Source organism: Cnephaeus nilssonii (assembly GCF_951640355.1).
Source record: "Cnephaeus nilssonii genome assembly, chromosome: 15".
Lineage (NCBI taxonomy): Eukaryota > Metazoa > Chordata > Mammalia > Chiroptera > Vespertilionidae > Cnephaeus > Cnephaeus nilssonii.
The window spans coordinates 54074223-54088413 of NC_137086.1; the positions used below are offsets into that span (position 1 = coordinate 54074223).

A 14191-nucleotide genomic window follows, 5' to 3' on the forward strand; every position below is an offset into this window, starting at 1 on the left:
CCTGTTAGTGGTGAGCGTTCAGCTTCTAGTCCTTGCTACCTTCCACGTTTGTTTTCTTCTCATTTTTTTTACAAGTATTTTCTCTTTCCTCATAAGCCCAATATTACAAAGGTATTTTTTAAAAGAAAACTGTTAAGACTTTATTCAAGATATATACCAAGCATTATAACAAAACAGCAGAACATCAGCCTTGGGAATCCTGGGGTTTTACGCCCCTTGACGCACAGTCCAGTTGGCTGTTTTATTACAGAGCGTTCTCTAGGGTCTACAGAACTAACGGGGGAGTACGCACCATCACAGGCCGACACGGCAGCTGTGTGAGAACGAAGCTCGCCCTTTACCGTTTCAAATACTGCGCGAGGGGAAGAAGGAGGAAGGTGCCAACGGTGGTCACGTGGACAAGCACTGTTATCACAAACACAGACAGCTTCTGCGAGAACACACATTTCAGATCCAGCGAAACGAGCAAGCTGTTCACACACAGCCAGTAGGGATTATGACTAAACTCTCCAGTTTATAGGTACAACTCCCACCACTCCTCAGAAACAGATCAGGTGTTCAATGGCAACTAACCAAAAGCTATTACATGAAAATGACAATTACAGACTTTTGAACCAGCATTTTGTAAACAGCTTGTGTCTATACCAGCAAATTAAAAACGTTTCGTTACATCCTCGAGACAGAACACCAGGCCACTACATGTACACTTTGAGGCGTTCACATTTTATGTCAGTCCACACACCAACAGAACAACTTGCTGAATAAGTAAACACATTTTGCCAGAAATGACAGCTAGTCTCAGTTGTACAATGAGTGTTTTTAAGAGAGAAACCAACTCCCTAATCAACACATGAAGGAAAATAGTTACATTTACATTAAGACAGCAGTTTGGATAGCTTTGTATTTTTAAATCTTGAATGAGAAGTAATACAGCATGTCTGAGAGGAGAGCGCTTGGAATTTGTTTTTGGCATAGTTAAGTGCAAACTTGACAGTCTGTACTTGTTAAAACTGTCCATCGCAAAATAGTGAAAATCTAGCTTGCTCACATTGGAATTATAATCTCTGCTGCTACAGGCATTATTTGGGGGAAGAAGGGGGAAGCTGCTTACGTGAAGCTTTTTATGCACTTGTTTCTGATGATCCTGGGTACTCCCAGCTAACAGATACGTACCAAAGCGTACATGTTTCCTCTGCAACTATTCAGTGAGCCTAAAGGAAACAGACTTTCTGTTTTTCCTAAGCAGGTTTTAGTGGGTGTGAGGCACAGACAATGAACAGACAGCTTCCGTTTGTCCTCTGAATTACAAATTTGTTTTTAGGTTTATTTTCCTAAATCCTTTTTGTAAATTACAAAGTCACCCTCAGAGTAATTACGGGAAAAGGGGATTTAAATATGCGTGTCTGATAACAGTCGACTTCAAGGAGAAGCCGCTGAGGGGGCTGGGATGCTGCCGGCATGTCATTAGGGAAGCCGGCTGATGCCGTCCCACCGTCCCAGGCCTTTACCTGGGGCGCTGACAGCTGGCTGACGGGAAGTTCTGTGTGGAAGGTAACACTAACCTGTCTAGTCTTCAGGGCACATCTACGAACAAACACAATCCAAGTGCTGTAAATAACAGGGTTGGAACCACTGCATGCATTACACTGAGAGAAAACACCAGCTCCAAGCACAAACACACACCTGCCTTTAGGTTCAGCTCCGAGGGGAGAGCAGCTACCTCAGGCCAAAATACTACTTAATGCAGATCCGTCTTTTCTAACAAAGTTCCTAACTAAGTAGGGAGCCCCCTGGGTGGTGTGCTATTCTCCTACCAAGCCATCTGGGCTAGTATGAAATGCCCACTGAGACCTGGCGTGCCCCGAGGCCTGCGACTTCCCTCCCGTTCACACTGCACCAGCCAGAAGGGGAACGGGCGGAGGGGGCTGAGCAGCAAGTCACATCCTCAAGGTCTCGGCCTCCAACGCCGCCCAGAACCCGGCGTCTGGCCGACCCGGGGGCCTCGGGGTCTCAGAGCACACGTCTGAAAGCATGGTTCTCGTGTTGCATTGTTTGGCAGGTGGGTGTTTCTGCTGTATTCTCTAGAAGAAGGCGCGCAGAGCGTAAGCCCCTCTGCCCGGGGAGGCTGGTCACAGCACAGGTTACCATGGAGGAGGAACAGTTCTTCATCAGGAAGTTTTGAAACATTCAAAATGGTTCCTCACAACGGCTCTGAGTCCGCATCCCAAGGGTTTTTCCCCCGGGGGAGCCACCTGCCCAAGGCAAATGGTAATCCCCCCCGCCCCCCAAAGGATTCGGAAGCTCCTCACCCTGAACCCAAGGGGAAGACGAGCTTCCTGTGACTCTCTTACCCGGGCTGTGTCCCTGACCTCCCTGCTCCCCTCTCCCTGACATATGGACAAAACAACTGTCTGAGCGTAGGGACCGGCGTCCCCAGGGAAAGGAACGCTGAACTGGAGTTTATTTGGAAGCTTTCTAAGCACAATCTAAGATGTGCTCTAGAGTCAGAAATATTTTTTAAACTTCTGTTTTATCAGAACCTCTGGCAGCCCTTGCAAGTCCATTATATGAAGCCAAAAGCCATAAATATATGTACACTGTAGTCCAAAGTATTAGTACCAAGAACAAAAAAACAGTTCTAAAAAATGGCTTTGTTTGCATTTACAGGACTAAAAATGAAGTATGCAACAAATAAATTACAAATGTACATCTCAGCAGTGGGGGGATTCCCTCGTATTTCCATAAACACTGCTGTCTGTAATGACAACCCAACTGTGGAAAATCACTAACCTCAGAAGACTTAGGGTCACACACCACCCCCCAAACACTACCTTCCCTTTAGCCTTTCCCAGCAAAATACAGAAAAGGAGAAAACAATATCCTAAAAGGGGGAGGGGAGAAAAGGCCATGTCTGTGAGGCTGCACACCGCACACCAGCTTGCAGACGCCGTGTTGTTAGTGAATAGCTCTTAAGGCAGAGAAGGAACGTTCGGTGTATCCGGTGCTGTTGGCTCATCTCACTCATGTGGTTTCAGTGGCTGAGGATGAGGTACTTTTCTTCCTGAAGCGAGATCGAAGGAGTCTAGGCGGTGCCTGGCGAGGAAGCAGAAAGAGGCATCTCTCACTGTGCATGACCGTGGACTCGTGTGGCCGGCGCCGGGCTGGGCTGTGGTGAGACTTGTAGTCCCTTTAGCTCAGGGCTGGGCTGGGGGCTCAGAGCAGGAGCGGAGCCCCTCTCCAGGCCGCCCCCTCGTGCTCTCCCGACTCCCTGGTCTCCCAAGCGAAGGATGACGCATCTTCCTTGTTTCTGCCTCGGGAGCAAAATGATCTGAACGAGTGACTCAGCAGAGAGAACCGCCTCCCATCTCTGCCCCCGCTTTGTTATTTCCTCTGGAACCGCCGCCCCATGTTTCTCAGTGCGTGCTCAACATTTCCATCACCAGGTTCCCAGTCCCCCTTGGATGGGAAATCCTTTAATTCATGGCAAACCACACAACAGAGTGAAACACTGTCTTTAAATGTAGTTTTCTCCCGGCCTAGCACTCGAGGGTTCACACCGCCCGTCTGCCTGCTCGGCACTCACCTTGATCTGCACACACTGTCCTTCCGCAGCTCTACTTCCACCAGAAGCCATCTCCCTCTCCCTCTCCCTCCTGCTATTTCTGGTCCCCTGTACAACCCAGCCCCAAAGGTCACTCCTGAGCCCCTCCCCCAGGCCCATCACACCACCAGGACCGTCACCCCCTTTGTCCTCACAGTGGCTCCCACATGAGAGGACAAGGGGGGCTCTGCACCCTGGGCAGGTGTGCCCGCTCAGTCCCCCCCCACACTCCCCAGCCCCCCACTTCCCGAGGGCAGGTCCTGTCAGGTTCCCAGTGCTGTTCCGTGCCCAGCAGGCACTGGGGTCAGGACCACGGCACCCTTACAGCAGCGAGCAACACAGTGACCTGTTCAGTGACCTGCCTCAGGCTGCTGAAGGCAAAGCGGCTTGTGCAGCTTTAAAAAATAAGACCCTCGGGCCCTAGAAAGAGTTTGGCACCCTCCCCAGGGCTTCCGGGGCCCTAATGGACTCCTCGCGCGGTGTCCAAACCCAGAACTCCTTTTACTAAAACCTCTACTTCAGCATTGCCCTGAGGGCCCGCCTTGGAGAGGAATCTGCTGGACTCCCCACACTGCGGGCTACTGACTGCAGTCCCAGTGTGAATGGGACCCCGGGCCTGCTGTGTGTGTAGGGGAACCTCCCAGTGCATTTCCTCCTCTGGGCCTCACGGACAGGGACTCCCAGGGTGCCTCAGATGGATTCTCAGGCCGCAGTACCCAGCAGATGGGGAATAGGAGAGGTGACGAGAGGGGCCGAGAGGAAGACTCTGGGGACCCCCAATTCTGCCAGGCCTGCACCTGAGCCCAAGGCTCAGAGCAAGGCCCAGGAGGCTGTAGGCTTGGCCCTCCTGCCAAAGTCCATCCACATCTACACCTGGCAACAGCTCAAATATCAAGTGTATTGCTTTTGGTTATTTGAAAGCGCTGTGTCTCTTTAATGACACTTTATGAGCATCTACTTTGTACCAGGCACTCTGCTGAATTTGGAGATACAGTGATAAACAAGCTAATATATTTATAAAACCTTGTCAGATAACATGTTCTAAGTTCTTCTTCCCCCAAAACACTCATTTGGATTGCTTTTCACTTACATAGGCTTATTTTAAAAATATAAACCAATTAAAAAAACTTTAGACACTATCCCATCCCGTTTCTTTCTTTTTTTTTTTTTCCATCTCCTGTTTCCAAAGTGAATTGCTAGGGTCTTTTCTGCCCCTTGGCAAATAACTGGATGCTGCCCAGTGCCGGCCACCTGTGGGATGGAAGGAGAGCCTCCCGCCCAGGCGCTCGGCAATGCTGGGTGTCCCAAGAGACGGCTTCCAGGACACCCAGGTCTCCGGGGCGACGCCCTTGCACAAACACACGCTCCCCCCCAGCCCAGACACCGTGTACCTCCAGGGGGAACTCCGTCTTTCGAAGTGTCTTATACTTGTACATGAAATCCAGCAGGTCTTCCTCCTCCTCGTCGGAAAAGGCCAACGGGCTTTGGACCTGGTGGGGCTCCCACGCCTTCACACCACCCTCAGCCACATCTCCCTCAACCACTTAATGTCCATTTACAATCTACACAGAGGAGACAAAGTAAGCGAGGAGGGTCAGTGTGGAAAGGAGCACGGGGTGGGGTGGGGTGCAGCCAGGGCAAGGTTAGCACACAGCACGGAACGTCAGGCCTGTTAGCTCAATCCTCCCTCTGAAGCAGCAGCCAGAGTCCTCTGGGGATCCTGCGGGGGTCGGATGGCGAGGGAGCAGCTGTGACTGACCACACACTGTGCACAGGAACAGGCACAGGTTCAGAATCTACCAATGAGCTACCAACGGGCCGGGGCACTGCTGCCCTGGGAGAAGAAAGATGCTGCTCAACGGAGATGTGTCAGCCCCTGCAGCTTAGACCTGGGACACCAGCAGGGTGCTGTGGAGAGAGTGTCTCCTCTAAAAGGAGAGGCAGTGATTTCAAGAGGGGAGTAGCACCGTGTTCTCCATTCTACAATGCTGACATTGCATGTCCAGCTTCAAGTGTCATATATATATATATATAAATATAATTGATTCCAGAGAGGAAAGAGGGAGAGAGAGATGGAAACATCATTGCTGAGACTCACTGATCGGCTCCCTCTGCACACCCCCCACTGGGGATTGAGCCTACAACCCAGGCATGTACCCTGACCGGGAATTGAACCGTGACCTTCTGGTTCACAGGTTGAGGCTCAACCACTGGGCCATGACGGCCGGGCTCCAAGTGTTCTTTAAGGAACAGCATGTGAAATGCCGGGAAGTCCCATGGAGAAGCTTAAGCTAAGCTATGCAGATGTTTCATTTCCAAGGCCAAGTCCTATAGAAGCAAAGGACAATCTAGTAGTAGCCTTCACCTCAAAAATGACAGCAGGAGCCCTAACTGGTTTGACTCAGTGGATAGAGCATCGGCCTGTGGACTCAAGGGTCCCAGGTTCGATTCCGGTCAAGGGCATGTACCTTGGTTGCGGGCACATCCCCAGTAGGGGGTGTGCAGGAGGCAACTGATTGATGTTTCTCTCTCATTGATGTTTCTAACTCGCTAGCCCTCTCCCTTCCTCTCTGTAAAAAAAAAAATCAATAAAATATATTTTTAAAAAATGACAGCAGGAGTCCTGCTTTAGCCGGCCTCGACGCCTCCACAGGGAGAGCTCCAGAATTAACCCACGTCATGGAGTGCACAGCATTTTTTAAATGTTCAAGGCTGAGCATGTTCCATGCCATCTGGCCAGCTAGTGCCTTAGTCGAGATGCCCATACCCAGCCTATCTGACACACACAGACGCATCTTTCTGTACTTTATCTATTGTTTTTACCTAGAATCACAACATGCAAGGACAGGGGCTCTCAATCATCCTGCTCACTGCCCTGAGGCCTGCAGATAGAAACCAGCGCTCTTCCTATTCCTCCTCCTCCTCCTAAAACTCGACTGCACCCTACTCCTGCTCCTAAAAGCACCGTCAGCCACCAATGTGTCCCCTCCACCAAAAGGGGACTCGCTAGACTACAAAGCACCAGGTGTGGGCTAAGTAAAACTAACAACCGAACCCTAAATTTGAGCAGCTGCCCAACTATTGCTGCAGTACTCCCGCATAGCCAGCAGGTGGCAGCACGAGAACACAGTTGTCTTAACCGCCTACTCAGCAGCACTTTTCCTTAAGGGCCAAGCCTGAGATCATTAAGATTCCTTTTATTTCTTTGCTTTGTGTGTCCCCCAGCCTGCTTTCTCTGGGTTTAAGTTACAGAGCCCTGCTGATCACTGTTCACCGAGAGTTTCCGCCAAGAATGCTGTTTGCAAGACTCTGCCTTCCTCGCGACCATGAGAATCAGCGCCCTGGACGCACTGAGCCTCCAGTGGGCTCTGTGTGACACAGCATCTCACCCGCCTGTTCCCTTCCCCCCAGCGCCACTTTTCTTACTGCGGCTTATCTCTCATCTATAGTTCTGCGAGGAGCCCTCAATTTTCTCAGAGAAACCCCACAGAACACGGTCCTGCTAAGGGGGGCACCAGGATGAAGATGAGGACGAGTGGCTGAGCAGGGTGATGCTCCGGAGACCACTGACACAGGAGGAGTCTCCCGTGGAAGGTCCTGGCACAACAACCCGCTCCAGGTCTCGGGAGGTGGCAGTCGGGGCCTTGAGCCCGCAGGGCTCCCACCACGGTGCCCGCGGCTGGGGGCCCCGGAAAGGGCAGGGGTCCCTCTGGTTCTACACCAGGGCCACGGGCGCGGCCTGGGCTGACATCCGTCTTAGCGAGGTCAGCAGGGCTACCGCAGGCTGGGAGGCCGCTCCTCCTCTCTCTGTGGATGGGGGAGGGCAGGAGGGAGACACTGGCAGGCTCCCAGCCCTTAGAGGCCCAGCAGACCCATCAGCACCGAGCCCTGGGCGCCCTGACCCAGCAGGCAGTGAACAAGCCCCGGGTTAGCAAACACCCCACACGGCAAACATGTGAAGAGCACGCCCGCCTGGAACACTTACATCCACGTCCAACAGCCGCCGAGGGGAGAGAAGAGAACATTGTGTGAGGGCAGGGTCCTGGAGATGAAACTCACACCGTGCGGCAGGCAAGCACACCCACCTGCATGCACACACGCCCCCCACGTCTCACCCTCGGACCGCTCCCGCTGAGCCCGAGGACACCTGGCCAGCCACCCTCGGCACAACACCTTCCCCACCCCACGGAGAACGGAAATAGGGGTGACTTTGCTTTGGAAACGATGTCCCACACGCGTGATTAAAAACAAAATCCATCTCTATGCTCATTCCCAGCAGCACCACAGAGTTCAGTTCTATGTTACACCAAGGGAGGAAGGGAGGAAGGAAGGGAGGGAGGGAGGAAGGGGCAGGAGAGAGAGGACCGAGACAGAGAAAGATGGAGGGAACAACAGGGAATCGACTGCCAGAGGGGCAGGAATGGAGCAAGCGGGGAGGGAGGGGAAATGTTCTCCTGCGACCTGAGAAGCAAATGAAAATCAGTTCTGGGGACCAGGAGGGCCCTCTGACCCGAGTACCTGTGACCCGCTGAACTCTCCCGTGTCACTGCCCAGAGCTGGCCTCCAGGCCCCACCCCCTCCCCAGCAAAACAGAGCTGCCCTAACACCGGTGATCTGCTGCCACTTCCCACCACACCTGCACTGCCGAGGTGGCCGGAGCTGTGGGCCCAACGCTACCCTTTAGAGGAGGGGCCTGAGGCCTGCGAGGGCAGGGAGGGGTGCAGAGGCATCAGCTGGCTCCTGGCCAGCATACTTTAGGGAGCAAGTGGGACTCAGGCCACTGGGTGCTAAGAGGGCCGGAAAAAGGGAGGCCTGGGGCAAAGGCTCCCAGATCACACCGCAGGCAGGGCCACCGCAGCCGAGGCCTCCTCTGAGCCCCACCGGCTGCCTTCCCCCAAAGCAAACCACGGTTCCTGCAGTCCCACCGACGTGCCCTGGAAACGCAGCCTCTGGTTATGACCCAGCAGGTGTCCTGGGGCTGGGGTGGGTGGGGTAGGGGGCTGGGGTACTTCCCAGCAAGCTGCACAGAACTCTCCTGGAGAAGGCAGCTTTCCTCTCCCTGGTCCCCAGGTGACAGGACCTCAGAACCGAGGCTTTCTGAATGGCTCACAGAATTTACAAACTGAAAAGCTTAAAGGGTGAGTTGACAGGAAAAAACAGCCGCCTGTGGCCACTGGGACTGCGTGGTTGTCAGGCCCGAGATCGGCCAGCCGTGTGCTGGCAGCAGCTGCGTCCAGCCCCCCTCCCTCCCTCCCTCCTTCATTCTCCTTCCCTCCCTTTCTCTCCTCCCTCCTTCATTCATTCTCACCCTCCTGCCCTCCCTTTGAGGTGTCACTGACAGACAACACTATTAGTTTCAGATGTATGACTTAATAATTACACATATAGCCCTACCCTTTCTGATGTGGATCAGGAGGCCCCAAGGGACACGTGTCTGGTCAGAGTCATAGCCAGGGCAGGAGGGTGGTCGCCCCAACCCCTGCTCATGACTCCTCTGTCAGTTCACATTGGGCTTATGGCCTCCGAACCCCCAAGTCTTCTACAACCTTGAAAAGTCCTGGCATTGAGAAACCTTAAAATGAAGAAATATAGCGCAGCTTCACACCCTCCTACTCGCCACCGACGTGGGAGGGACGTGCCAGGCCTCAGCAGCATGGGGCTGGTGCACAGGCAGTAACGGGCACTGTGCGTGCCCCCTCACACCGGCAGGCAGCTGCAGGCAGGGGGGTGAAGGGAGCTGGGTGGGCCTAGCACCACTGCTAGTCCCTGAGCTTCCAGTCAAGGTTAGGGAAACAGCAGGAGCAGGTCAGGACAGCAACGTGGCCAACGGCAGAGTGGCCATGGCCCCACCCAGTGGTCACACAGAGGACAGCAGCAGGCCCAGGGGACCCAGGCTCCTCCCCTTCCCCCGAGGTTTCCTAGGTGCTCTGGGTTACAGCCATTATCATCACCGCCACCATCATCACCATCACCCCCCCAAACCCCCTTTCACACCACTCTCGCAGCAGCACATGAGGGGGGGGGGGGGGGCGGGATCTCCATCTTCGTTTTAAGCTGAGGGAACAAGGCTCAGCCTGGTTAGGTGACCCACACGCGGTGACACAGCTAGTAAGTGGCAAAGCGGGACCAGGGCTCCCTTGGTGGCAGCAGGACCAAACCCCGGGCCTGCAGGGCTTCGTCACATGGAGGGGAGGCCTGCAGAGTTCCCGTGACCTCCTCCCGGAGCTCAAGGAAGCACGACCTGTGCTGGTTTGAAAACAGCCCCACACACCCTTGGCCAGGCCTCCCTTCAAGAAGTGAAGATGAATTCCCTCCCTGAGTGTGGGCTCAACAGTGACTCACTTCCAACCAACAGAACAAGGCAGAATGTACCATGACTTTCTGCATTCACTCATTCATATTCATTTTCTCTCCCTCCCTCTCCCCCCCCCCCCCCCACTCTCTCTCTCTCTCTCTCTCTCTCTCTCTCTCTCTCTCGTCCCTCTGGGGAAGGCAGCTGCCATGCTGTAAGGACCCTCAAGATGCCCTAGACAGGCCCGTGTGGTAAGGGACTGCGGCTGCCCGGAGACAGCCATCCTGCAAGAGGGTCCTCGAGCCCATCTAGCCTTCAGATGACGGCAGCCCTGGCCGACATGTTACTACAACCCGAGAGACCCTGAGCCAGATCTGCCTAGTTAAGCCGCAGACACCGTTAGGTAACACAGGTTTGCTGTTTTAAGGAGTTAACCTCCTGACCCCCCGCCCCCAGACCATGCAGCGGAAAGGGAGCCCGGTCAGGTGCCAGCTCGAGGTTAGAGCCTCCTCCCGAGGCGAGGGCAGCGCACGGCAGACGGGCTGCTTACTCACCTTTCCGGGTCCTGCAGGTGGAGCAGCAGGTACACACTGTGGGGATGGGGCACCATCAGTGATAACCCCTCTTGACAAGAACCGCCCCAGGCAAACAGGGAGGCCCCAGTGAAGTGTGGGGAGGCCAGAGTGTTCAATATAGGGGTCCCAGGAATGTGGGTCTCTGTAGAGACACCAAGGCAGAGGAGGGGATCACTGCAGATCCAGCTTCCTCTCGGGTGAGGAACCCAGCAGCTGGAAAATGCCCTCGCCTGGCCCACAGAGGTCAGTTCTTGTATCGGCAGCCCTAGGGAAGGCAGGGGCTGGGGTCACAATTCCCTCTGGGAGATAACTCCACGCAGCCTGCCCAGAAACCCCTCCTCTCTACACTTTCCAGGGCGGAGTGACCTCTATGAAACCTCAGCCCGACCTCTGACCCCCCTCCCCCCCCCCCCCGAAGTGCTGGCCATTTGGTTGAAGGCCTAATTTGCTGCTTTGCGCACTCCATTGGTTCTGGTGTATACCCAGGCCTGATATACAGCAGGTGCTCACTAAATACATGCTGAGTGTCTCCACGTTCGGGGAAAGCAAGGATCGTCCTTTCAGCTTCCTCTGTACCCTTCACAGGTTCCAGTGTCGTTCAGCAGATGGTGTCTGACAAAACGCCTCCCAGTTCATTCTCTAAGGAGGGCAATGTGTTCTTGCTAACTCCATACTGTTCTTTTGCACATTGGGCATATGTTTTTACTTTACACTAGAGGCCCGGTGCACGAAATTCGTGAACTCGGGGAGTCCCTCAGCCTGGCCTGTGCCCTCTCACAGTCTGGGAGCCCTCGGGCGATGTCTGACAGCTTAGGCCCGCTTCCTGCCCCCCCACCCCAGAGCGGGCCTAAGCCAGCAGTCGGACATCCTTAGTGCTGCCATGGAGGCAGGAGAGGCTCCCACTACTGCCGCTGCGCTCGCCAGCCGTGAGCCTGGCTTCTGGCTGAGTGACGCTCCCCCTGTGGGAGTGCACTGACCACCAGGGGCAGCTCATGCATTGAGCGTCTGCCCCTTGGTGGTCAGTGAGTCATAGCAACCAGTCATTCTGCCATTCGGTCGATTTGCATATTAGCCTTTTATTATACAGGATGGCTTGTTAGAGAAGATTTCATTCTGTTTTGTACTTTTTCACTAGGCATCATGTTTTCAGGATCAAACAGTATGCACACTGGGACTGTTGGCTGCACACAACTGTCTTTTCCCAGGTTGCCTTAACTCCTGCTACTGTCCAGGGTTTGCAATTTATTTGTTTGCTCTCCCTACAGCCCTAAGACAAGGGCTGAACAGGGATTATTGTGACCTTTTATTGGCAGAGAAACCTTAAGATTGGGCTCCTCTTCTGTGCTGAGGTCAAATCGGCAGCGACCTCCTGGCTATCACTCTGAGAAAGGCCCAGGGCAACACGTGTGGCGACACGCGGTGACATCTCGCTGTGCTGCCTGTGCCGCCTGCACAGGACAGTGTCGCCCGGCCAGGACGGCAGCCCAGACTCGGGCCTTTCTCCTACCGGAGCACGCCCGTGTCCAAGGCCCCTGGGGGTGCTGGGAAGGCACACCAGTGTGTGGGGCTGGGCCTTCTTTGCCAGACTTCCTCCTAGGCACCCCACCCCTCAACTCAGGGGTTATGATGGCCCCAGATTGGGGCGCCTTTGCCCCAAGCTCAGGCCTTGGGCCATCTTTCACCTGTCTTTCTTTCTGAGATAACTTTTATTTTAGCTCCCAGAACAGCTGGGAAGAAGGCCACGTGGCCTCTGTCCTCCCTGCTGGCCCAGCACCTCCACGCTCTGCCCCCGAGACACGGTGCCGAGGCCCAGGGCGGGCAGCGCGGAGAGCTGGGCGGCACTGCAGACGGGGGGGGGGGGGGGGGGGGGGGGGAGGGGGTCAGGTTCTCCAGCCAGGGCTCGCTCCACCGCTGCCCGGGGGCGCGTCAGAGCAGGTCCCTGCAGTGGAGGGTGGCCAACACCCACACAAACATCATTCAACTTTGCGTTGGGCCCTTCCAGTGTTGGGGGTCTCACTGCCTCACAGGCACCCCGTTTCTCTCCTGGACACGTTCATATTACAAAGTGCTTTCGTAGATGAATGAAACAACAACAAGGACAATAACAGCAGCGACTACACAGAGTGCCAGGCCTGGTCCGAAGCGCGTTTACATGGTTATTTCACGAGAATCCTCAGAACCCCACAGGTGGGAATTGTCGTTCCTCGTGTACAGGTAAGGAATCTCAGGCACAGGAGGAGTAAACCCTTGTCCAGGCCACAAAGCCAACAGGTGACTCCCCCTGGGAACTCTACGCCATCGCTGCCTGCTCTGCCCTCTGAGCCTCACAGCATGGGGGCCCTTTTTTCTTCCGAATGACAGCTTGCCTTCCAGGCTCAGTAGCCAATGAGCTGCTCAAGGGTGGAGGCGATACCCGATTCCACTCCCTCCCGGTCCCTGAGAGGGTGCCCAGTGGGTCAGAAGCTGCAGATGTTGAGGAAACCTGGATGGTCCGTGAGCAAACAGAGGGCACTGGCCCAGGAGCCAGGAGGCCACAGGAGAAGGCCACCCGCGGGTGACCTGGTGGCAATTCCCTGCCCTGGGCCTTGGTCCTTTTGTTGGTAAAATCAGAGGTTAGATTAAATGGTCCCTGAGTCCCTCCCTGCCTGGCCTTTGGGACTGCATTCTAACTTCTCCTGGGGTGGGTTCCCCAGGAGGTAACCTCTCCCTTAGGGGGCCCGCCCTGCCATGGCCACGCCTCGCCTCCCAGCCCTGCCAGGGTTAAAATAAACACCCCTCTCCAGCAGGAAAGCCACAGTCTTCCACCTGGGGCCGGCGGAGGGTTATTCTAGAGGCGAGGAGCCTGGTGGACTCGGGCTGGCTCCGGGCTGGCCGGCCTTCCCTGGAGGGCGCCTGGCTGGCATTCGCTGGGAGGCCACAGGGCTCCTTCCAGCCACGCCTGAGACCTCCCAAAGGCAGGAGGGCTCCCTGGGGCTCGGCCAAGGTGCCACCCGCAGGCTGCACCTCGCCCTCAGGGCCCAGGTGGCCTGGGCGTCCCCGTTGCTACATGTAAGAGCACGGCAGCCACCGGGCACACAGCACAGCCACAGATTCCAAAGAAGTGGCCCAATTCCCACCGAAGCTCCATTTCCCACAGGGCGAGGGCAGAGGCGGCCATCCAGACCTGTCTCCTCCCCCTTCACCAGCACCCTCTGCTGGCAGTGGCCGTGCTCAGCTCCTGGGGACCAAGGTCCCTGCGTCCCCCCAAGGAACAGCCCGGGAAATCGTGAGTCCTGGCCCAGCTCCCTACCCTGACCCATGCCCCCGCCCTCCACAAGCCTGAAACCCAGCGATGGGCCAGATGTCCCCGCACGCTGCACCGCCTCTGGGTCTCACCCTGACCTCACGAATCTCTGCAGATGGGCCCAGCTGCCAGGTCCCCAGGTCAGTCCTAATACGGCAACCTTGTGCCCGGAGTCTGACAACCAGAGGCAGACAGCAGGGGCAGAGGCACAATTTCCGTAAAGCCCGAGCCGCCACAGGACTTAGAGCTCAGAGGAGAGAGGACAGGAAGTAATCATGCAGGTAAAAGGAACCACGGAGCCCTACGTCCTGGGTAGGTGGGAGAAGCCCTCAGGTGCTGGAGACAGGTAAGCCCTCCTGGGCGGGAGGTCAGAGAGGAAGAGAGCAGAGAGGGCTGCCTGGGCCCAGGCGAGCTGTGCCTGCTGCCTTTAGGTTTGGCCC

The 14191-nt window shown here is 55.4% G+C and overlaps 1 protein-coding gene across 3 annotated transcripts in view; it reads right to left on the bottom strand.

The window, feature by feature from the left end:
* Positions 1–2237: 2237 nt before the first annotated feature.
* REEP1 (receptor accessory protein 1) overlaps positions 2238–14191 on the bottom strand; it is an 88573-nt gene continuing 76619 nt past the window's right edge. Inside the window, exons 7-9 of one of the 3 annotated variants that reach the window (XM_079791844.1) lie at positions 10448–10483; positions 4993–5144; positions 2238–3093 (exon numbers count right to left, since the gene is read on the bottom strand). In XM_079791844.1, the coding sequence (XP_079647970.1) occupies positions 3022–3093; positions 4993–5144; positions 10448–10483 (260 nt within the window). In that variant the 3' untranslated portion in view covers positions 2238–3021. The remainder of the gene's footprint in view (positions 3094–4992; positions 5145–10447; positions 10484–14191) is intronic. The other 2 variants (XM_079791846.1, XM_079791845.1) reach the window with 2 other exon arrangements.